At 41.0% G+C, this 25,413-nt stretch overlaps 1 protein-coding gene, 1 non-coding gene and 1 pseudogene across 2 annotated transcripts; 2 read left to right on the top strand and 1 right to left on the bottom strand.

Annotated features, from left to right (window-relative positions):
* Positions 1-2,570: 2,570 nt before the first annotated feature.
* On the bottom strand, positions 2,571-2,972 carry LOC132777368 (small ribosomal subunit protein eS12-like; annotated as a pseudogene).
* Positions 2,973-11,731: 8,759 nt separating this feature from the next.
* RPL3 (ribosomal protein L3) lies at positions 11,732-21,327 on the top strand. The gene is made up of 10 exons (XM_060777074.2): positions 11,732-11,838; positions 13,773-13,965; positions 14,936-15,104; positions 15,938-16,073; positions 17,438-17,624; positions 18,082-18,242; positions 18,873-18,974; positions 19,382-19,477; positions 19,937-20,056; positions 21,220-21,327. Exons 1-10 carry the CDS (start codon positions 11,836-11,838, stop codon positions 21,262-21,264), a joined length of 1,212 nt encoding a protein of 403 aa, XP_060633057.1. The 5' UTR covers positions 11,732-11,835; the 3' UTR covers positions 21,265-21,327.
* LOC132777410 (small nucleolar RNA U83B) lies at positions 17,706-17,799 on the top strand. Its single transcript, XR_009631691.1, has one exon. It is a non-coding gene; the product is annotated as a small nucleolar RNA U83B (small nucleolar RNA).
* Positions 21,328-25,413: the final 4,086 nt, after the last annotated feature.

A 25,413-nucleotide genomic window follows, 5' to 3' on the forward strand; every position in this document is an offset into this window, starting at 1 on the left:
AGCGCTGGTGCCTTCCCAAAGTACAGATGTCAGAAGTTAATAGCATGAGTCATGTCAATTAAAGTGATGTCAAACTGCAGTCACAGTGTAGATGCATCCCAAGATAAGTCATATATTCAAATGCAGCGTATTCCAATATTTGGGGGGGGGGGGGGGTCCATAATCTAAAACACTCTTGAACCATCAATCAACAGGACAGATATTGGAGGAAGCCTGCAGCCATTGAAGGGTGAGCCAATTATTGGGGAAAGTGAGGCAGCTGCCTCAGGCAGCCAATATGAGGTGTTTTGTAAGGCAGGCAAATTATCATAAGGTGTCATGCAAGGGTAGTGAATTCCCAAGTTAGTGTTACTGGTAGGAAAGGGAGAGGTGCTTGTGGGAACTGCTTTCTCATATGCCAAAATAATTTGGCAGCCCTTCGGCATCCTAGACTTTGGTACAAGTGGGGGCATGTGTTGCTCCTCTTTGGGCATCAAAACATCTGCTCTATAGCTGTGATTGATATCTTCTGGGAATATAGTCCATCCCTGTCATGTGCTGCCAGTGTGTTCACCGAACATAACCCCACATTACAACCATTAGCACAGTTCATGAAAATAGAATGTGCTGTTTTGGTAGGACATTTCCAACTATGCAATTATAACATTATGATTCAACTTTAATTGCCATAGCAATATCCTATAGAATCTTTGCATTAGTTGTTTAGAGAAGGGCATTTAGAATGATCAGTCTGAGAGCTGTAGTTTCTCATCAAACTACAAACATCAGGATTCTAAAGGACACTTGTGTCCAGAGAAGGGCAACTAAAATGATAGTTTTAAAGCCAAGCCATATGAGGAATGACTTAGGGAACTGGGAATGTTTAGTTTGGAGAAGCGATGGTTGGGAGCGGACGTGATAGCCATGCTTAAATATTTGGAAGGATGTCACATTGAGGAGGGGGCAAGCTTGTTTTCGGCTGCTCTGAAGATTAGCACCAGAGTAATGGATTCAAATTGCAGAAAAAAGAGATTCCACCCCAAAATTAGGAAGAATCTGACAGTAAGAGGTACCTGGCAGTGAAATACACTTCCCCGGAGTGCGGTGGAGTCTCCTTCACTGGAGATTTTGAAGCACAAGCTTGATGGCTATCTGTTAGAAGTGCTTTGATTGTGTTTTCCTGCAAAGTAAAGCAAGGGTTTGAGCTGGATCGCTCTTGTGTTTTGGACTTCAACTCCCACGATTCCTAACAGCCTTGGGCCCTTTCCTTTCCCCCCTCAGCCGTTTAAACGGCTGAGGGAGGAATGGAGGGGGCCTGCGGCTGTTAGGAATTGTGGGAGTTGAAGTCCAAAACACCTGGATGGCCGAAGTTTGCCCAATGCCTGGTCTAGAACCTCTCCTTGCAATTTAATGCATATGTTAGATAGCATGGGGACAAAATAGAATGCTGTGAGGCCCCATAGACCAATGGTCAGGAGATCAAGCAGGAGTCGAATGTTATTGCTAGTACTGGTCTTGCAACTTCCATATCCTCCATGTATCAAGAACATTTCCAAACCCTTTAGTTTTTAATTGAGATATTATAATTCAAAAGAGGTAAGGAGTATCTGAATGGAAAGGCTATTCAAAAGTATAGTACCAAGTTGTCATTTATGTCTGATTTTAAAATCACGTTTTCCTTCCCATAGTAATAATACTATAATATACCTTATTTATATTCTGCTTTAGCTCTCCAGAGGGACTCAGGGTGGATTTCAGTTTTGCATATATTCAATGCCTTTTTTCCACCGTCAACAGCAACATGCAATACACAGACAGAGGTAAAGGCCTTCCCTTCCATCTCCGGCATCTGGAGGTGAGGCTCAACCCTGGCCATGGGGAGGTACTCTTGTTCCATTTTTTCCATGCCAAAGATCCTGTTGTCCATAGACCTCTCTGATTGTGTTGCCAGCATATCTGCATGGGGCATTCTTTTATCTCCCTGCTGAGGCGATACCTGTTGATCTACTCACAATACATGCTTTCAAACTGCTAGGTATGCAGAAGCTAGGGCTGACAGCTGGGAGCTCATCCCGACTCGCGGCTTCGAACTGCTAACCCTCCAGTCAGCAGCTAGCGGTTTAACCCACTGCGCTACCATGGCCCCATAACTTGTGTCTTTCTATCAGACTTTGTGTCTTTGGGTTAGAATAGTGGTTCTCAACCTGTGTGTCCCCAGATGTTTTGGCCTACAACTCCTAGAAATCCCAGCCAGTTTACCAATTTATTCAACAAGAATCAGAAATGGCACTTTTCAGGCAAAGGTTTTAATGTTCCTAGTACTTTTGGTGGGTGAGCTTGATTTCCAATCTGTGTGCTGTAAGTTGTCTACCTGCAGTGTGTGTTGTAGTGCTTTACATCTGAAACTTGGTTCCATAAGATTAGGGTTAAAATCCTCACTCAGTCATAGAAACCTTCTAGGTAACCTTGAGCAAATCACACATGGACCAAAAGGAAGGCAATGGCAAATCTCCCCTGAATAAATCTCACCAAGAAAAACTCTACATCTGAGAGTAGAGATTTTTTTAAAAAAACAGGCTAAAAATATTTTATTTGTTCATTTCTTGCACTTGAAGTACTCTTCAATGACATCTTTAGCCTGATATTCTTTACCATAGTCTTTCACAACCACACAACTGCAGCCCACAACTTTGAGGGGTTTTCCTTCTCTGTCGATCTTGCAGAGACTTACCCATTCTCCCACCTTCTTGTTGTCATCAACCTTTATAAGTTGATCTGATGTTCAGCACAAAGGGCTTCAACCAGTTTGACATACATGGGCTCGTTGCAATTTGATGCAAGAACACAAAGATCGGTTTGCGTTTATCTAAGGCTTTGGCAGCTTCATGAATTTCATGGGCCAATCCATCATGGATGACTGTGGTCTTCAGCACTTCTTGAAGGCCGGTGTTGACATTCATTACACCTCCAGCAACAATGCCTTCCTCAGCCATGAGAGTGTAGAATTAATGCAGTTTGACCCCACTTTAACTGCCATGGCTCAATGCCATGGAATCCTGGGAGTTGTAGTTTGGTGAGGAACCAGCACTCTTTGGCAGAGAAAGCTAAAGAACTTGTACGACTTCTATGATTGCATAGTATTGAGCCATAGCAGCTATAGTAGTGCCAAAATATATTAATTCTACACTGTGAGTTGACCTGGAGGCATATCCCCTTGATGGACTGTCACCTTGTCGTGGTGAGGGGGCTAGCATGTTCCAATGAACCTACGGACACAACGAATGGAGCACATAACCACAAATATTATGCAGTATCATGTGAAAAGATGAGTAAGAAGGGGAGACTTCATACTCAGAGGAGCCCTGTGTATTTTGAGGTGTGGTTCCCTTTCTCCAATGGTATGTTTTTGTCAACTAACAGTTCAGCCATTGAGACAAAACAGTTTCGCCCCTAACACACACACACAACTTCTTTATATTGTAACATTACCCTTAATAACCCATCTCATTATTGTTATTCAATACAATAAATTTTAGAAAGACAGCTTGGGCATGTTATTCACTGTGCAATACAACTATGATTAGATTTGATTAAGGCTAGATTTGGCATCTGCTTATAAACTGTCTTTGTATATACAGTTCCTCAGATACAAGAGCAGACTGAACCTGCCCCCTGCACAGCAATGCTAATTTTCATTGACGCCAGGTCTGCTCCTTCAATTACAGCAGTGTGAGACAGAGCCCTTGAGCAAATTGCATTTTCCCACCACTTATTTGTATATCAGGAAAAGCTGCTTTTAAGGGATGCTTATGTGGTTGGTTGCTGTTCACAGTAGGGATGGTATAAGCCAACAATCCTTGCCCCATGAATTCAGTGGCAGAGTTCGGAACACCTTGAGCTCCTGTATCAAAAAAGGCAGGTGAATAAAATAAATAATAAATAACGTTACTTTTTCAAAGTCACATACCGAGTTAGAAAAGCCTAGATGGTGGACTCTGGAAACTAGTCCCCAAATGTAGGTTTCTTAGGTATACTGGAATACAAAAAACCAGAGGCCCAACATCCAACTAACAGTTTAGGTTCTAATTATAAATTATTAGATTTTCAGAGCTGATTATTTTGCATCATAGGATGTAGTTTTGCTACAAATAGCCTTCCTTTGGGGGCTGTTGTTGAAATGGAATTAATTAGAAAAAAAAGGAGAAAGACTGGTGGTCCCTCTTTAAAATTAACTGGAAGTTAGCTTTTAAGTAAAATACCTGATTTCCAAATTGGGAAAAACATACTTTAAAAGCAGGCGTTTGTAATTCACACAGGAAGTGTTACCTGGTGTATGGGTTAGAAAATATCACAAAAGGTGAGGTCCATGTGGCGTTGCAGATCTCTCCATTGGCTATCTGTCTCAGGGCCCTTCCACACAGCCCTATATTCCAGAATATCAAAGCAGAAAATCCCGCGTTATCTGAATATTGACTCAGGTAACCCAGTTCGAAGCAGATATTGTGGGGTTTTCTGCCTTGATATTCTGGGATATAGGGCTGCGTGGAAGGGCCCTCAGGCTTCAGTGTTAACTCTTCTTTTGGCAAATGGAAAGTAGTGCTAAAGTTTAATTAAGGCAATGGTGTACTTTCTTAATCTAGACAGGCTTAAGGAAGTACACTGTGCCTCACTTTGCCTTCAGCGCTATTTTCCATTTGCCAAAAGAAGAGTTAATAATTCAGTGGTGATCCTCTATCGCTCTCAATTAATACCTGTTCAGGTTGCAGTTCTGATCTACTTACACTGAGTAATCTATCGTGCCTTATCAGAAAAGTCTAAATCAGTGGCTTATCAGAAAATTCTAAATCTAATTCTGCAACACTGTGATATTTGCTAATGTGGCTACGTATTTTGCATCCTACAAAATATAATCAAGGTTATTATACCGTTGTATAGGTTTTATTTTCCAGTGTAAACCTGGTAACACTATTGTTGTGATTGCTGAGGCTTTTGTTCCACTCTAAGCTTTGTTTTATTTCCCTACTTTAACCCGTTTCCCAAATGAACATTCACTTAATAGCTATATGCCCAGGATAGACTTTGGCTTAATATTGTCTGTGCAAATTACTTCACAGAAATGCTTGCTCAAAGCTGAGGACTAGGTGACTCTTCAGACATTGTTGAACTCCAGTTCCCGCCAGCCAGACCAATGTAATGACCATGGATTGGTAGTTAACAGCTTTTCTAATATGTGCTAAATAACAGTCAAATTAAGAAAAAGCCAAGGGAAACTTCCGCTAACCAAACGTTGCCAGGAAAACCCCACCACTATGATAGGTCTGAGCATCCTTAGTTTTTGTTATCCACCAGAGTAGTTAAAAATCTGAAATAGTACAGGAAGAGAGACCTGATATCCATTTAAAGGTAACTTGTATCTCATAAACAGAAAAATTAGTACAGAGGGCCCTTGGCATCCGCTGAAATTTGATTCTAGGATCTCCAGTGGATACCAAAAGCAAAAAATGCTCATCGACACAATTATACTAATTATTATTTTATGAGATACAACCCACCTTTATAATTAAAAGAGCACACCATTTTTTAAAAAACTTGTTTCAAAACCAGAAGAAGACTTCTGACCATTCCATTTTTTTTTCATTTTTGCCGATCTGAGGCCACAATAGGGTCCCAAGGAAAACAAAATCAGACTGAACACAGTTGCCCAGTTTGGGTGAAAACTAGGTCAGGTTTCATAAAAAAAAACCTGTCAACATAAGAAGGTTGCACCATTTGTCTATTTATCTGATGTTCTTAATAATGCTGGAGATCACTGAAAGGTAGAGTGCAAGGAAGACTGCACAGCTGGCCTTGATCATCTTCACTGCTGAGTTGTTCTGTTGCATTGAAGAACATTCATTCTTCATTCTGATGTTGTTCTGAAATCTTACATGCAGAGGGATATTGGTGAAGTCCAAGCCATACCTGCCCAGCCCACTGACAATGCATTCTGTGGCCACGACAAACCGAAGTGCAGCAAAGCTTGGAGGTATGTTTTTGTGAACAGGAGTGGCAGGACCCTTAAAACGCTTGCTCAAGGAGATGCGGGTATGTGGGAGGACACAGATGATGTCCTCTGAGATGCTCTCTTTGTAGGTTGAGTGCCGCTGTGGTGTGCGGTAGTCAAAAAGTTGGGTCAGTACGTACTTCCCTACTCGTACTGGCAAGTAGAAAGCTTCCCGAACTCCATCGAGAATTCCTAGAAAGAGTGCAGTAGTTATTTGTTTCATGATCGGTTGTAACAAAGTCTGGTAAGCTTCACTGTTCTCTTGAAGAAAAGGATGCGTGGAGTGGGGGAGTCCATGCCATGCAGAGTAGACAGTTGGCAACGTTCCTCGTTTCAGGAGTGAAAACAGCAACTTGAGAACCCATCTGGCAGCATAATATTGCAATGCACTGCCCAAATTAAAACCAAACTTCTTTACAGCTGCCCAAGAATGCTGTAGGATATGAACCACTGGATCTAGCACTTCTCTTCTGAGCTTCCTAACAAGAATTAACTGCAATATACTTGCTATCTTTAGACTGAAGTAGCACAGGATGACAATCCTAGTCACATTAACAGCGACCAAATAGGAAATCACCCTGCCAATGGTGAAGAAGAGATGCAGCAGTGGCTTACAGATTTTGACAAAAAACAAAGATATCAAGAAATAGAATACCATGAGCTGGGTTAGGGGCAGCCTCAGTGCCTGTTCAGCCATGTGCACTATAATTTGCTTTCCAAGTGGCTGGTAAACTGCAAGGCCTTTGTTGCCCAGCATTTTGTTGATGTGGGACCCTTAGATGTAAAGCCACCAATGTCTTTCCTTCTCTTCCTTTCATGTCCAGGCACCTGGTTTGAGCCCATCCTTATATGACTGGGAGATGTCACAACAATAGATTGCATCAGAAAGAGGGATAAATGTGGTCATCCCCAGGTAGGAGGTTCAGACTTTGTAGGACATCAGAAACAGCTACACATTAAAAGCCATGATTCATTTCCAGTTGTTCCCTGCATTTCTATAGAAGGGGGTATGCTGAGGATGAAAGCATGGATGGTGATGAAGGGAAAGATGTTGTGTAAGAATGGAAGCCACAAGATATCAGAACTTAATTTGGAGTTATTTATTCTGTATCACTTCAACATGAAAATGACACTGCTCATTTGCCCAATTATTGTACACTAACAGAAGTAACATCAGACTGGCAACAAAGATCCGCCTAGTCAAAGCCATGGTATTCCCTGTAGTCACCTACGGATGTGAGAGCTGGACCTTAGGGAAGGCTGAGCGAAGGAAGATCGATGCTTTTGAGCTGTGGTGTTGGAGGAAAGTGCTGAGAGTGCCTTGGACTGCGAGAAGATCCAACCAGTCCATCCTCCAGGAAATAAAGCCCGGCTGCTCACTGGAGGGAAGGATACTAGAGACAAAGTTGAAGTACTTTGGCCACATCATGAGGAGACAGCAAAGCCTAGAGAAGACAATTATGCTGGGGAAAGTGGAAGGCAAAAGGAAGAGGGGCCGACCAAGGGCAAGATGGATGGATGGCATCCTTGAAGTGACTGGAATGACCTTGAAGGAGCTGGGGGTGGTGATGGCCGACAGGGAGCTCTGGCGTGGACTGGTCCATGAGGTCACGAAGAGTTGGAGATGACTGAACGAATGAACAACAACAACAACAGAAGTACACAGTTTCACAAAGGTTAGAGACATATCCCTTTTTGTTGTTCTCTTTTTCTTTTTAAAGCTGTTCAGCAGTGGAACTCTCTGCCTCAGAGTGTAGTGGAGGTCCTTTCTTTGGAGGTTTTAAACAGCAGCTGGATTGACATCTGTCGGGAGTGCTTTGAATGGCATTTTCTAGCTTCTTGGCAGAGGGTTGTACTGGATGGCCCACAAGGTCTCTTCTAACTTTATGATTCTATGTGTTTTTTGGGGGAGGGGGGCTTAAAACAAAAGAGAACATACATCCTGAGAATTCTATTCTATATCATCAATGAGAACGGAGGAGGAAAGAGAGTGAGAGAAGACACAGACAACAGGCATTCAGTAATGGGGGAAGGGATTCTCTTAGCCTAACTAGTTTCCTGTCTATCTGTTCCCTCACTGAGAACTATAGAATTTAGCAGGTGTGGTTTAACACCAACACAATGCACATGCAGCATGGTGTATGAACAGTGGACTAAGAGTGCACTTACATTGTAGAATTAATGCAGTTTGATACCACTTTAACTGCCATGGCTCCAAGTTATGGAATTGTAGGTTTACAAGGACTTCAGCCTTCTCAACCAAAGAGTATGGCGCCTTACAAAATAACATGACAACTCTTTGGCAGAGGCAACTAAAGAACTTATAAAACTACAATTCCCATGATCCAAGCACATTGACGATGGCAGTTAAGGTGGTGTCAAACTACATTAATACTACGGTATAGATGCAGATTAAAGGTAAAGGTAAATGTTTCCCCTGACACTAAGAATAGTCATGTCTGACTCTGAGGGGTGGTGCTCATCTCCATAGACACCTCCAAGGTCATGTGACCAGCATGACTGCATGGAGCACCGTTACCTTCCTGCAGAAGCGGTACCTTTTGATCTATTCATATTTGCATGTTTTCAAACAGCTAGATTGGCAGAAGCTGGTGCTAGCAGCGGGAACTTGCCCTGCTCCCCAGATTCGAACCACCAACCTTTTAGTCAGCAAGTTCAGCAGCTCAGTGGTTTAATTTCCAGTGCCACCAGGGAGTCATGTAGATGATGAATCTGGAAAAGTCTGAATTCCCTCTTGGCCACTAAAACACAATGGAGTTGGATTTATGCTGCCATACAATCCAGTATCCTATCCCACATTATCTGCTTTGAACTGGATTATATGAGTCTACACTGCCATATAATCCAGTTCAAAGCAGATAATTTGGGATCAGATTCTGAATTATATGGCAGTGTTGATGGTGAAGTAGCTTCAATGGGGCCTGTGTAACCTTGGGTAAGTCACACAATCTTAGAAAACCCCATGTCAGGTTCACTTTAGGATTGCCATAAATTGGAGACAACTTGAAGGTAATGTGTTGTCTAGATGTGGGTGTTTATTTATTTATTGTGTTAGAAGCAAACCAAACAGTTGTATTGCAATTAAAAAAAATTACAAACACAAAGTTTGCAAACTTAGTATACTATTAAATGTCCTTTGATCAGTAGCTGACCACTTGGAGCACCTCTGGTGTTGCTATAAGAAGGTCCTCCATTGTGCATGTGGCAGGGCTCAGGTTGCATTGCAGCAGGTGGTCTGTAGTTTGCTCTTCTCCACACTCGCATGTCGTGGATTCCACTTTGTGGTCCCATTTCTTAAGGTTGGCTCTGCATCTCGTGGTGCCACAGCATAGCCTATTCAGTGCCTTCCAAGTCTCCCAGTTTTCTGTGTGCCCAGGGGGGAGTCTCTCATCTGGTCTCAGCCACTGATTGAGGTTCTTGGTTTGAGCCTGCCACTTTTGGACAGTTGCTTGCTGAGGTGTTCCAGCAAGTGTATCCGTAGATCTTAGAAAACTATTTATTGATTTAAGTTGTTGGCATGCTGGCTGATACCCAAACAGGGGATGGGCCGGAGATGTCACTGCCTTGGTACTTTCACTATTGGTTGCTACTTCCCGGAGGATGTCAGGTGGTTCCAAACCAGGTAAATTGTGTAATTCCTCCAGTGGTGTAAGGTGCAGGCACCCCGTGATAATGTGAGTGAAACGTCAGGAGAGAATGCTTCTGGAACATGGCCATACAGCCCAGAAAAATCACAGCAACCCAACCTGAAGGCACTCACTAGCAACAACAAAGTTCATACCTTTCCTCTTCCTAATCATAGGTTTTTGCGAACAGCGTATGGAGTATGCCTTAGGCTGATTTAAGTAATAACTGAAAGAGGTAAGAGACAAAACTGTTCTAAACCAAACCACACCTTGCTTTCATAGGCCTGCCTCTCTCCTCCTCCAGGAGTGTTGGGTAATAAAGAGGAAACTGCTGTTCTGAAAAAGCTGTCAAGTGGGAATGACATTGAGGATACAAGAGCAGATTAAAGAGAGCAGTGGGACCTCAACTGTAAAAGGGAACTTCAATATCCATTTACAGAAGGAAGCAGCAGACTCAGCTCCAATGCTGTGAGGAGGAAATCTTGGAAAATACAGTCCCATGTAAACAACTTGCAAGTAAGCCCCATCAGACATGGGGGAGGATAACAAAAGAAAGAGAATCCTAGAGACATCTTTGCATATCTTACATGTTTTAAACACTTAAGCAGAAGTGTGGTGGAGGCTCTTTTGCAGTGGGAGTTCTGTGTGCCATATTTGGTTCAATTTCCTCATTGGTGGAGTTCAGAATGCTCTTTGATTATAGGTGAACTATACATCCCAGTAACTACAACTCGCATATGTCAAGGTCTATTTTCTCCCAAAAGTGCCTCAAGAGCGCCCCTGGGTAAAATTATTTATTTATTTGCTTTACTTCTATACCGCCTTTCTCAGCCGAAATGGCGACTCAAGGCGGTTTACATAATAAAGGTTATCACAACAATATCGAAAAAGGTAATTAAAACACATTATACACAACATACAAGATCAAAAAACAATCATTATCATAATCGCAGTGCCTCAGCAACAAATCAGAATCAGAATCCATAATCATAATCCTTTATACCAATTCTTATGTTCAGTTGTACCATCTTCCTGTATGCCATTGCACTATTTAGCCAAATGCTTGTTCGTAAAGCCAAGTCTTGACCTTCCTCCGGAACGCCAGCAGTGAAGGGGCCTGTCTGATGTCCACAGGTAGGGCATTCCACCACCGAGGGGCCACCACCGAGAAGGCCCTGTCCCTCGTCCCCGCCAACTATACTGCAAATGCTTACTTTGCGTAATGGGTTGAGCCGCCCCTGAGTGGTTTTGAAACAGAGGCTGAATGGCCATCTGTCGGGGGAAGTCATGCTACCCCTCTATTCTGACTTGGTCAGACCACACATGGAATCACACTGTGTCCAGTTCTGGCAATCGTAATTGAAGGGAGATGTTGACAAGCTGGAATGTGTTCAGAGAAGGACGACTAAAATGATCAAGGGTCTGGAGAACAAGTCCTATGAGGAGCGGCTTAAAGAGCTGGGAATGTGTAACCTTCAGAAGAGAAGGCTGAGAGGAGACATCATGGCCATGTATAAAATATGTGAGGGGAAATCATAGGGAGAGGGAGCCCTGGAGACTAGGACATGGAACAATTGCTTCAAACTACAGGAAAAGAGATTCCACCTGAACATTAGGAAGAACTTCCTGTGAGAGCTGTTCAGCAGTGGAACTCTCTGCTCCGAAGTGTGGTGGAGGCTCCTTCTTTTGAGGCTTTTAAACAGAGGCTAGATGGCCATCTGTCGGGAATGCTTTGAATGCGATTTTCCTGCTCCTTGGAGAGGGTTGGACTGGATGGCCCACGAGGTCTCTTCCAACTCTATAATTCTATATAATATAGGTTTTGGCATACTTTTATCTAGAATCCCAAATTCCAAAATACTCCAAAATTCGTCTATTTTTACCTTCGTATCTCTGCTAAGCTCAACATTGCGCTTTCTAACGAAAATGGACCTCCAGTCCACCCGTAGCTTAAAAAAACACACAACCAAAACACCGTTGTCTCTATGATATCGCGATATTTTGTCCGCTCTTACACCACGCGTGTCTCCCAAGGTCGAATGGCTTAAAAGCCGCATGCGCAAAAGCCTTCCCTGGATAGGTTTTCGTAAAGGACATCCGGCGGTGAGAGGATAAATAGAGCATGCGCGGAGCTTTACTTCCCTTCTGTGTCGGCTCGGTGGCAAGATGGTAGGTTTGAGGGGGGACTGGATTTGAAATCCGTTGCCATCGGATCTGTGGCTGGGCTTTCCCCCTCAGAACCCCGGGTTTCCCAGTTGTAGGTTTTCCATTTTGTCTGCCCTGATAATTATTTAGAGGTCTTCTCTGTAACAGTCGGTGGGAGAGGCCTTGGGCCTAGTTAGTTCCCGGTCTATTGAATGGAGGGCTTGGCCTAGTGAGAGGGATTCAGTTGTGCCCTTCCTAAGACACACAAAGGGAAGTGTTGGACTGCCCGACTAGAGGACGGCAGGGGTGGAAAAGGCCGATTGCACCTCTTTAAAAAAATACTATGTAAGATAATTTAGGTATTTCATTTTTGGCTACATCAGTGGGCATTGCTGCTAATTAATTGAGAACAGTAATTTCACATCTCAAGGACTGTAAACTTAGAATAGTGTTCTGTGATCAGACTTTAATAATAATAATAATAATAATAATAATAATAATAATAATAATAATAATACATTCTCACTAGACCATGCGCTTACATGTTTTTGGACACCTGTATTTATATTTTTCCTATTTCTAGAAGCAGACTTGCATTTATCTATTAAAATGCTATTGTTTGCTTATACTAGGAAGAGGATTTTTATTTTTACCTTGATGATTGCTGCTTGCAGAGGGCGGATGCTTCATAGCGAGACTTAGAATCATAGTGTTGGAAGAGATCCAAAGGGCCATCCAACCCAACCCCATTTTACCATGCAGGAACACAATCAAATCACCCCTGACTGATGGCCATCCAGGCTCTGCTTAAAACATCCAGAGATTGGGGCCCCTTGTACACTGCCATATAATCCCAATTATCAAGCAGATAATCCACGTTATTTACTTACTATATTTATACGTTTCCACATCTCCCAAAATAATGAGCCCTCCTCCACAAATAATTTGTTTCTCTTTTATCTCACATGAGTTTTTAACCAGTTTTAATTAGTTCTTTTAACCATTACATGTAGCCCGCCCATTGTCACTGTGTTTGTGTTTATTGTAATTTTATACTGTTGTATACTCATATGTTTATGTAATTATGATGTTTATTGTTTGCGTTTTCGGTTTGCATTTGGTCGTTATTGTAATTGTTGTTTGGGCTTGGCCTCATGTAAGCCACTCCAAGTCCCCATTGGGGAAATGGTGGCGGTACAAATAAAGTTTATTATTATTATATTTATATACTGCCTTTCTCACCCCGTCAGGTAGGGGGTGGGGGCTCAAGGCGGTTTACAACATATTAATGGGGGAAATGCAACGCCAAAATACACATAGAAAGAAAAAAGTCATAATAACTAAACACTAACATAAAACTAAATTAAAACCATTAAACTTAAGACATAACATTAAGACAAAGCAATAAAAACATCCTAGTAAAATAAAATTACATGACCCAAAAATCCATTTATCTGCTTTGAACTGCATTGTACGTATACACTGCCATATAATCCAGTTCAAAGCATAGAATCTGGATTTTATATGCAGTGTAGAAGGGGCCACTGTTGAATAGCTCTTAGCATCAGGAAGTTCTTTCTAAGGTTTAGGTGGAATCTCTTTTCCTGCAATTTGAATACATTACTCTGTGTCCTTGAGTGTTAGACTTATTGAGTAGCACGATGCTATTGTGACTAGGCAAGCAAGTCTAGTAGACTTAGATTAAACTGTTTTAAAACGTTTGGGGGAAATAGAATTTACACTGATATAAAATTAGTTTAGCCTTCTAAAGGGAAATACTTGGTACAGTTTGTACAAACATTGTCTCAGTCTACAGCATCCTCACCAAGGCTGGGTGAGGGTGTATGTATTCCACCATCTGGAAGGCATTAGGGTGTTTTTTTTTCTTTTTGAATGATATTCTGGAACTTGTAAGGCTCTTACCTTATAGTGAGCAAGATATTTCTCTCTCCCCACAGTCCCACCGCAAGTTTTCTGCTCCCAGGCATGGATCCTTGGGCTTTCTGCCCCGGAAGCGCAGCCGCCGCCATCGAGGCAAAGTGAAGAGCTTTCCTAAAGATGACCCCAGCAAGCCCATCCACCTCACTGCCTTTCTTGGATACAAGGCAGGCATGACCCATATTGTCCGTGAAGTTGATAGGCCTGGATCTAGTATGTATGCCATTGTCTTATAAAGAAAAGTTTGTTGGGAGGGAAAATTTAGCTGGGTTTTATAAAAAGTTGCAAGCTAAAAAAGTAATTTGCCAAGTTCTGGAATGTATATGTGTGTCATACACATATTTAACTAATTAATATGTTTCATATTTTTAATCATGCTTGTGGCTGTGTAATCAAGTGCCATTCCACTGGCCATTGATACAGTTACATTGTGTCTTGTGTATTACATCTTATTTATTTTATGTACCTATCCGGACGTATTTCCCTCTATGAACCATCTCTGATATTAAGATCTTGGGAGGCCCTGCTCTTGGTCCTACCTCCCTTGCAGGTCCTGTTGGTGGGAACGAGAGACAAGGTCTTCTCAGTGGTGGCCCCTCGGTTGTTTTATTTGCAGGATATGTGTTGTATGGCATTGGATTGTACCTTTATATGTGCTGCTCAGAGTCCCCTTCAGGGTTGATAACGGCAGGATATAAATATGCCAAATAAATAAATGTAGATTGTAAGCCTGAATGCAAATTAATATCTTGTAAGCTGAAGTGTGGGGTAAAACTTCTATAAATAAATATTTTGTATGAAAGTACACTTGATTTATCCTTGTAACACTTAGAATATGGCTTGTTGATTTCTGTTTATAGCATAATAAAATATGTTAAAAAATAAAGGGTAGACAAAATATTTCCCCAGTCTCTCATGCTAAAAATGAAAAAAGTAAATAAATGAAGGTACACTTGATTCATAGCTGGGGAGATATTGACCCCATTACAATACCATACTATGCCATTTCCTATGAACTGGAGCAAAAGAGTGAATTTCTTCAACTGCTTTATTTCAGAATAAAGCATGGATATCTCTTACTATCCCCCACTTAATTACTCCCTTGGATTTTTCATCAGAGTGCTAATGTGGCCTTTATATAGAGGGAATTAACGGATTAACCTGTATCGTACCTATTCCACAGAGGTGAACAAGAAAGAAGTTGTTGAGGCCGTCACTGTGGTGGAGACTCCTCCCATGGTCATAGTGGGGATTGTGGGTTATGTGGAAACTCCCCGTGGTCTTCGCACCTTCAGGACCGTGTTTGCTGAGCACATCAGTGATGAGTGCAAGCGTCGTTTCTACAAGAATTGGTATGATCACCAAAGTGCTAAATATTTTCTATTTGGGAAAATTGGGTTTTCTCCAAATGGTTTGTGGTGGGCTCAGAAAGGGATTAGTGGTTATCTTACCACTTGAGTCCATTGAGAGTAAGAGTATTTAACTGGAGGCTGAAAGCTATGCTGTGCATATTTAAGTGTGTGCATGAAGTTACACACTTAGTTATATTAACACTACAAATGATGATTTACTCGACGGGCGGACATAAAGAAATCGCCTTTGGCGCTTGTTGCTGATTGTCGAGTACTGAATGTAGTTTGCAACTGTAGAGTAGTGCAGTGTTGCTTTCTCTTCAGCTCCCAGTGGGTTTCCTGGGGTAGCCTTAACCCAGGCCCAGGAAACAATTTTCCTCACATTATATACAGTAGAAAATGACTTAGTTGTCTATTTGAAAAGTTTTTTTCCCTAGTAAATCCCCCTGGATTCTTAACTTGGTGCTAACGGTGTAAAAGTTGCCCTCATTAATATAGTTAGAGTAAGAAGGTAGCATTAATATTGTTAGGTTGTAAGATAATATTATGTCGCCTTAAATAAAAGGTAGAGGAGGGGTTCTAATGCAATCTCTTAATGACAATACTGAACTGCACATATTAATGCCTGTTGGATGAATTTCTGGCAGCTCCGCTCAACTCTGGCAGTCTTGCCATTGTTCGATGAGCTCCAGGCTCCGCTTGTCGGTGGAAAGGCTGCTTTGAAGCCGGCAATGAGCCATACCTAACGATGTGGCAGTTTCTTCCACTCAACCACCTTTTGGGGTGGGCTGATGAAGGGCTTTGCCAATCCCACTGTCTGCTCCTCCTTGAAGGCATAAGTCCAAGAAGAAGGCCTTTACTAAGTATTGCAAGAAATGGCAGGATGAAGATGGCAAGAAGCAACTGGAGAAGGATTTCAACAGCATGAAGAAGTATTGCCAGGTTATCAGGGTCATAGCTCACACTCAGGTGAGTCTGTAGCAGGATTAATAAATTTCACAAACATGGCAGAGCTTATGTCTGTCTTGGGTCCATAGTTATCAGTAACAGAAGGCTAATGCCACATACATTTCTATTCTAGCACATTCTAGTTTTATCAGTTCTTCAGCATCCGGCTTACACAGGAACTGCCTAAAGTTACTCTCTAGTAATACATCACAACTCCATGTATTAACTCATGTATTACTAAACCGCACAGTTTAATCTATAAGCAATATTTCACCTTATATAAAACTCTATGATTCTATGTACTAGCATAGAATTCTGATGTGATATTCGAATTCTATTTTCCTGCTTTTTGGCAGGAGGTTGGACTGGGTAGCCCATGAGGTCTCTTCCAACTCTATGATTCTATGTACTAGCACCTAAATGTGTCACTTGAGTGTTCTGCTTTTAAAGACATTTCAAACACTTCTGCTTATTTCCCAATTTTAAAAACAGCTAACTGGCTCATTCCTTCAAACTCTGGAATTTACTAGACCCCGATTGTAACTGGATGTTAATATAACACTTGCTAGATGTCATTGTTTCATAAAAAAACATTGTTTCCATTCCACGAGCCCTTTTCATCATGGCATCGTTTAAAAATCAGTTTCCTAGTTTCCAAATTGCCCATGTGTTCTCAGAAATGGGAAAATTCTAGTAATACAGTACTAAAGAGACTTGTAGCAGCCATTCTACTAAATGTAATAGTACCAGATTTTGCAATTTCTATCAAATTCTTGGTTTCCCCACTGCTAACTTATTACTGCCCGTGGTTTATAAAACATAGTTGTTCAATGTTGTATAGAATCTAAACATAACAGCATTTAACTTCAGTATCCATTTGGATTTCTCTGAAGAATTTGCCATGTTTTGAATAATTTACAAGACACTTGTTCCTCCACATGAAGTGAGCCTGCCATATTTATGGTGGTTTGATCCCTGGATCACACCCAGTATTAAGTGGAGGCAGCATGTATGTGCACACTTTAGTATTCATGACCCATTTAATAACATGGGGAATGACAACGAATTTGGAGGGCTCACTAATTTGCTTGTAAGGAGTCTCAAGAATAAGACATTTAAGGAGTTGATGAAGCTCTTAGAAAAGAAAGGTGCTACAGATATGATTGATGCAATCATTAGAAATATACTGCACTTGAGGGTCCCAAGACTCAGCATAACAAGCTCCAAGCCAGCCATTGAAATGGAAGTAAATAGCATAAAATGTTGAGATGCTCTTCACTTTGGGTTGAGCATGCTGGAAATGTCCAAGTGATGCAGGAAAAAAAAATATCAGTAGCAATTGAGTTAAAACTTTCTTGTTTTTATTCCATGATCTCATCACTCAGATGCGCATGCTTCCCCTCCGTCAAAAGAAATCTCACCTGATGGAGATCCAGGTGAATGGTGGCACAGTGGCTGAAAAGGTGGATTGGGCCAGAGCAAAGTTGGAACAGCAAGTGCCTGTGTCAACTGTCTTTGGCCAGGATGAAATGATTGATGTCATTGGAGTCACCAAGGGCAAGGGATACAAAGGTAATTTTATCCTACAGTTATACACATTGTTGTTGAGGCTTTTTGGTATCAGGGGTAGTACCTTGTGTCCAGTGAGCAAAAGCTGTTCAGTGATGAGATCATGGAATACGCACTGGGCACAGTGCCTGATACTCAGTGAGGAGTCGTTCCATGCTGCCTTCCTTCTGAGACCAGCTTTGCAACAAAGGAGTGAGGTGGTCAATTTATTGTGTGACTATTCTTATCTCTTAACACAGTAACAATGAGTTGTAGAATGCAAAGTAGTGGTAATTGTCTATTTGTTGCATGATTTGGTAACCTCAATGCAAACTGTTCATGTGCAGAAAAGTAAGAAAATAACTTCACTGCCAAAGCTTTCCTGGCAAAGGCACAAGGTCTTTCAACAGCTTTTCCACAGTCAATAAATTGGGAGTGCTGAGTAATTTATAATCTGTTGCATGTCGTTTCTTATTCCTAGGTGTCACTAGCCGATGGCACACTAAGAAACTGCCCCGTAAGACTCACAGGGGTCTGCGCAAAGTGGCCTGCATTGGGGCCTGGCATCCTGCCCGTGTGGCCTTCTCTGTCGCTCGAGCTGGTCAGAAGGGGTACCATCACAGGACCGAAATCAATAAGAAGGTGAGGAAGGAGTGCTTGGCAGTATATGTTCCTTATTGGAATTAAGGGAGGCATGTTCTGGGTTTTGGTAAAAGTTACTGCCCAGTATCTTGTGGTTGTGAGGACTGTTAAGAATTACTCCTTAGTGTAGGCTATATTTCAGAGGAAGCCAGCCAGCTGTGAGCATTCCTTGCAGAATAGTCTGGTATTAGGCAACACTTCATTTGACACCTGTAAAGCCGCATTTCAGTGTAGACCATCTGATTCGATAAAGAAATCTAGCTTGTAAAATGAAAGGTACACATTTTTGCTATCTTATCTATATGTGGGTTAGTGGCCAGCGAACATGAAACAAATCTTGATGACACTACAGAAAGTAACTTCTTAGCTATAAAAAGTATTCCTAAATTTGGATGTTAATCAGTTGTCCTGCAATGCTTGCATGGCTTTCTGGAACTTTAATTTGTGCCCATCGCCTGTCTCTTGGACTCCAGTTTCTGACATTCAGCGGGGTTAAGATTAAGGAATTTTGGGAAATATTTTCCTTTTGAGCTTTAAAGAAAAGTTGGGAGTGAATCAGAGTAGCTTTTTAATGATTTATATGACAAATAATTTTTTTCTTCTCTTTCTTTCTGTTCTTTAATTGTTTAGATTTACAAAATTGGCCAAGGATATCAAATCAAGGATGGCAAGTTAATTAAAAACAATGCTTCAACGGAGTATGACCAATCTGACAAGAGCATTAACCCTCTGGTGAGTCAAAATTAAAACTTCTTCCGTACCTGTAACAGTTGCCAAACAGTTCAGTTCATTTTAGCATAAATAAATTTCCCACCCCTGTGCTTTCATCTGGTGATTGCCATGAATTTCTTCTGATGTGATATTTGGCTGAGTGTTTTCCAGGTTTCTGTTGGTAATGAACAAAAATAGCAGAATTAAGGAGTGAAGGCACCATATTAAATGCTGCCTTGTACACAGAATTATTTTTAACAGCTTGTACAATTTGTTTTACATTTTTTAAATTGAGGTGCTTTGAAAATCAATTTAGTTGAATTTTTGTGTCCTTTTTGTCTCTTACATTTTTAACTATCAAACGTTCTCTCCTTTGTTTTGTCCTGGGGGGAAAATGAGTTTGTAACAATAATATTCTCACCATACAGGGTGGATTTGTCCATTATGGTGAAGTGACCAATGATTTCATCATGCTGAAAGGCTGTGTTGTTGGGACCAAGAAGAGAGTTCTCACTCTGCGCAAGGTGAGCATACAATAGGTATTGGCAAGGGTAGACAGCTTAGTTGTCTTCCTAGACAGCCAAATAATGCAAATAACATTAAATACAGTTAGAAGATTTGTATTCAGAAGAAGCACAATATTTTTCTTATGGCCTATTTCTCCATAAACTCTGAGAGTGGGCTACCTTTGCCAATCCTTATATAGTCAGTCTATGAGATAAGTAGCAGCCAGGCTTGCCAACAATCAACTATAAGATGTAGAAAAATCTAGCAGGTGCTAATCTCCCTTGTGTGCTACTTACTATACAACCCAGTATGATGCCCCATGTAATTTGAAGGGGATGATATAGGATTTGCAGTATTAGAGTGGAAACTTTTCTAGGTGATTGGTTTTTCTGTTCCCATCTCCATATAGCCTTTTCAGTTTAAGGATTTGCTCTTGCCGGTCCACTTCATTCTAATCCTATCTTCTTTCTCCGCAGTCTTTGCTTGTGCAGACCAAGCGTCGGGCCCTGGAGAAGATTGCCCTGAAGTTCATTGACACCACTTCCAAATTTGGTCATGGCCGCTTCCAGACTGCAGAAGAGAAGAAGGCTTTCATGGTAAGAGCATAACCTTTCTCTAGTGTGTGTGTTTTCAACCCCCTTGAAGCTGAACTGCTTAACGAAACAGATTACACCGCATGCAAAAGAAGCAGAAGCAGGGTCAGTTCTCTGGCATTTGCCACCTGGAAGAATGAGGAAGCAGGCCTGTGCCTTTGCATATTCCTCTGTAGATTTGAAATTTCAAAAGGACTAGTGGTTTTTTTTTTCAGGATTAGTGGTTTAGTAGAGAAAAGCCATACCGTTTTCTAACCTCACATTTTCTTCCCTTGAACATTACCCATGTTTCTTAGAGATTGTATAGTGCAAAGACCTAGGAATACACATAATGTGAGAGCAGCTATATTAAAACCCCACATGAGCATGTAAATTGAATAATATTGAGCTATCATCAGGAGCTTTATATAGTTTTACTTTCAAGATTAATTAAACTCTGGGAGATTGGTATTGATTGGATGGGACTTGAGCCTTTGAAAGACTTAGTGTGAACTTAAGTGTGAGTTTTCCTAAAAGAAGTTTCTTCTTTTCTATTACATTCCTGTAACCTATTGTGCTTTAGTTTTGTTTCTGCATAAACCTGTCTGTTCAGTACAATAGTATTTGGCATTTTGAGGGAATTGTGCTTGATGAGACCTAAATCTTAACCAGTGCTCTACATGGCCCAGCAACCAGCAAATGTCTAGCTGTAACCCACAAACATAGCCAGAGGTCTGCCAATGAACTAAACATTGTGAACAGTAGATGGCAGTGGACTTCAGCAATTGGCTTATGATGTCATTTTGTACTGAAATCAGTAGAAGCCCCCAATGGCACAGGGAGTTACAGTCTAGTGCCGGCAGGACCACTAAACAACAGGTCAGTGTTTTGAAGCTGGCGAGAGCAGGCTGAGCTCCCTCTGTCAGCTCCTGCTCCACATGCGGGAACATGAGAGAAGCCTCCCACAAGGATGGTAAAATAAACATCGGGGCGTCCCCTGGGCAACGTCTTTGCAGACGGCCAATTTTCTCACACCAGAAGCGACTTGCAGTTTCTCAAGTTGCTCCTGACACGCATAAAAAAAGTTGAAAATAAACAAAACCCTTGCTGGCTAATATTAAATGGTTTTGAATTCTTTTGTGAGTAGTATCTGCTGTATGAACTCACATGTTTTATTTTCTTTGCAGGGACCACTCAAGAAAGACCGCATTGCCAAAGAGGAGACGGCTTAGTGTCTGGAATGCTGTGCTTCTTTCCTGTAGTTTATAATAATAAAGCTACAAATATCAATGCCATTTATGTCTTTTGGTTTTTGAATGAAAGGACTATTGTAGCAATCAGTGTGTTCATTGAAGCTATGATAACGACTTCGGCTTATATAGAAAGCATGGCAGTTCTGTAATCAGTTCTACTGATTGGACTTGTAGCAAAACAAGTCACTGGATATGTTTTATCTATGGGTTACAGTCTTGAAAACGTGGTCAGCTTTTGAAGATAGCGGGAAGAGGTTAAAAGATTCAGGTTTCTAAAAGTCGTAGCATTCTAATACTGAACTAGATGAAAATTCTGTGTAGTTTTCAGTAGAGAACTGCTGTTACAGCAAACCAGAGCAAAGAAATCAGCAGTTCATGAATAGTTTTCATTTGAAGTTGCTGATCTGTACTTAACAGTTAACGGTTGTGTTTTAGAGAGGAACAATAAATTACACTTTTTAATGATGGGAGGGAAGTGATACCACATAGCTTTTTATTGTGATGATCTGCTTTACCTCAGCCACAAATGTTCTTACTTGCCCTAAACCCGTATTGTCTTGCACAATTTAGAACATAGTAGACTGTCTTGTACCATCCATACCAAGGTGTTGATTATGATTTTGGCTGTTAACTAGTTCACCTTATGCCAATTTTTAAGATCAGTTGTTTATTTTATTTTATTTTGGTTAGGGCTATCTTACAAATTGTGCAGCAAATTTGCAGATGCTTTTGAATTTGATTGTATACCAGTGAGTGAAGGACGGAAGACTGAACATGACTCCTGTTCAGGAATATTCAATTGTGTATGCCATGATTTCTTGGTCAGTTGATGACCTTTGTGGCACTAAAGAATCCCCATGCATCATGAACATCAGCAAGGTGTTGGATTTCTTGAACCTTTCTTAAACCTTTTTTGTCCACCAGATGTTCTTGAGTTCTCTGGTCGTTTTTGTTTTTTTGTGTGTGTGTTAGGGAAAACTACCCTAAAATATACAGCAGAGCCTACAAATACAAACACAATACGAACATTGAGCATCAGTTCACAGCTAGCAAGAGTGTGAAGTGCTGTGTGATGTAGCTGTAAAGAATTTAGAGTTTAGGAGGCAAACATGCAGAGTCCAATCTTGTAAAAAAATTCACAAAAGGTTTATTTACAATAATAAGAAATAACTGCATTTCTTAAGAACAGTCTAAGCTACTCTAGCACTCATCTTTTCTCAGGTTTAAAGAGGGGGAATAAAACACCAATCACAGCATCTCCTGGTGCACAAGCAGAGAGATCTCAAAGCACACAGCACATACTTTCCATACTAAAGTGTAAGAAGGCAGGAGTCAAGATTAAAACAACTTGCTGTAGAAAAGTACACTTTTTAAACAACCAATCAGAAAGAGAGAAGAAAAAGATACATTCTCAACTCATTCAGGAGACACTGAGGAAACCCTGAATTTGTTTTAATCCAGTGCTCAAACCACTACCCAGACTGGTGCACCTGTCCTGCCTTACGGAACTGTTACAAAAACTTAAGTTGGGTCCTTGTATCAATGGCACAAGTTGGCATTTTTCTTTGTAGCATCTGAATCTCCTTATTCCTTGCTTGGGCGTAATGTGCCAGATGACTGCAAAAGCTGAGGTCCACAGTGTTGGGATTCAACACCACACTGCTCAAGTCCTCAATGAGGAGAAGTAAGTTCGTTTAGTATAGGCTGAGGGTGACCTTGAGCAAGTCTCACAGCCTTGGAAGAAGGCAAGGGAACCCCACCTCCTTTGAACAAGTGCCCTGAAAACTTCATGACAGCATTGCCCTAGGGTTTCCATAAGTAAGATATGATGAAAGAACACAAGGTAGGACAGTATTCTCTATTTCCTGATAAGTTGCTTGTCAGAAGATGAAGCAACATAAAAACCAAATGCTATTACCAGCTACAAGAGATCCAAAATCAACATGGTCCAAATAAATGTAACGTGTCAATTCAAAAATAACATTTGCAAACTTGAGGTGGGCAGATTTCTTTATTGAGTACTGGAAGGATTGAGAACTAAAATGTATTAAATGGCATGGTCAAAGGCTTGAAATAAAATGTGATAAAAGATGGCTTAAGAATTAAATCTGCAAACGAGGTGGGCAGATGTCTATCAAGTACTAGAAGGATTGAGAATTTGATTAAATGGCATGGTCAGGGCTTGAAATAAAATGTGATAAAAGAAATGGCTTAAGAATTTTTGTTGGGTTCAGATGTGTGAGGTGATGCCTTCAAACTGGGTCCCCTGGATTATTGGAACAATGTAATGAGAATAACACCCTAACTTCCTAAATTAAAAATCAGTTGGAATTTTTCTCTAGTCTTAGTTAAACATAAAAGTTTCATGGCAGGAGAAAACGTGTAGAGAGAAACCCCATTTGGGTTTTATATTAGCAAAGAGATCATGTTGGTGTAATCTAGGACACAGCTGAGATGAAGTATGAAGATATTCACTCTTTGCCATTCTGGGAATGCAGGCAGTTCACAAAGGTTAATGCACATGTATGTAGCTAATTCTGAATAACTATAGCTTTTATAAGAGTTCTGGAGGAAAGTGGTAACAGTTGACCCAAGAGGAAGCAGAGATAATAAATATAATAAACCTTTATTTGTATACTGCTCTATCTCTCTGAGGGGATTCAGAGAGGTTTCCAGCATAGTAAGCATTGCACTTACCGACATAAAAACATACAAAGATATAACCATATAAATATAGTACTATATAACATTCATATTTAAATTAAAACCAATTTGATACTCATTACATTAGGCAGCTCAGCTTCCAATGGCCAAGATTACAAAGTGGAAGGTGAGTTGTCAATTATGAAAGCACTGACATTTTTCCAAGTCTTAAGAGTTTCAAAGTTCCGATCGTGGTGATTCATCCAAGATTGGATCTTTTAAACGTTAAGGTCGGACCTACAGCAGAGTTCATTTGCCAGGCCAAGGCAAATGAGGGGTGTGTGTGGAGGATGTACTACCTTTAGCAAAAATTTGGCCTGCTGGCAGTATAAAGTTCCTTAAGGCTCATACACAAAGTGCACACATTCTTGGAATGGGTTGATATATGCAAACTGTCTTTAAATTGTAATCAAGGTGGCAAATTGAAACATTCACACCTACCTAAACAGGCAAGAGTTCTTTCTCCCACTACGTACATTTCACAGATATATAAACCCAATTTTCTTAGTTTCCAACAGACCTCACAACCTCTGAGGATGCCTGCCATAGATGTATGGCCATGTTCCAGAAGCATTCTCTCACGAAATGTCACGAGAGAATGCTTCTGGAACATGGCCATACATCCCGGAAAACTCAAAACACAACCCTGCCTTTAAATTGTTGATTAAAAGAAACACAATCCAAATAAACACATAAAGTGGTTTAAGAATTTTTGAAAGTGGGATATATCATATCTTTGCAATTGTACTGTTGCAGGGGTTTCAAAGCATCCCATGAATTACAGAATTTGAGACAGTGATAGATGCATTCAGGGTTCAGGGGATGTATCACTGCCTCAAAACGCAACAAAGGACAAGTCTATTTTGAGAAGTGGGGATCAAGTTGCCCTCCAAATATTGGGCTGCATCAGTATGCGTCATCATTGGCTATACTAGGCTCTTGGGACTTGCAGTCCAATAAGATTCAGAGGACTGCATGATTCCTGCCATGATCTGGAATGAGTTGATAAATCTGTTGGCTGGATGTCTTTCCACTTCTCTGATGGCCCCTTAGTTTCTTTGTTGTTGTTCATTCGTTCAGTCATTTTCGACTCTCATGGACCAGCCCCCACCAGAGCCCCCTGTCGGCCGTCACCACCCCCAGCTCCTTCAAGGTCAATCCAGTCACTTCAAGGATGCCATCCATCCATCTTGCCCTTAGTTTCTAACTGACATTAAGAAGCCACTAACCAAAAACTGTGACTATTGTTTTTATCTCTGAAAGAAATGCTCTTGAACTCAATGTCTGGAATATTTCACTGCATAACCCTTTTTAAGAACTGGCCTATTACTAGTTACTTCAAGAATTCCTTCTGAATAATAATAGTTCAACACGTGTAAGGTATTCAGAAGTTCAGTTATCTGTTTTACCAATCCTTGAGGGATG

The sequence above is a fragment of the Anolis sagrei genome, chromosome 5 (genome assembly GCF_037176765.1).
Source record: "Anolis sagrei isolate rAnoSag1 chromosome 5, rAnoSag1.mat, whole genome shotgun sequence".
Classification (NCBI taxonomy): domain Eukaryota; kingdom Metazoa; phylum Chordata; class Lepidosauria; order Squamata; family Dactyloidae; genus Anolis; species Anolis sagrei.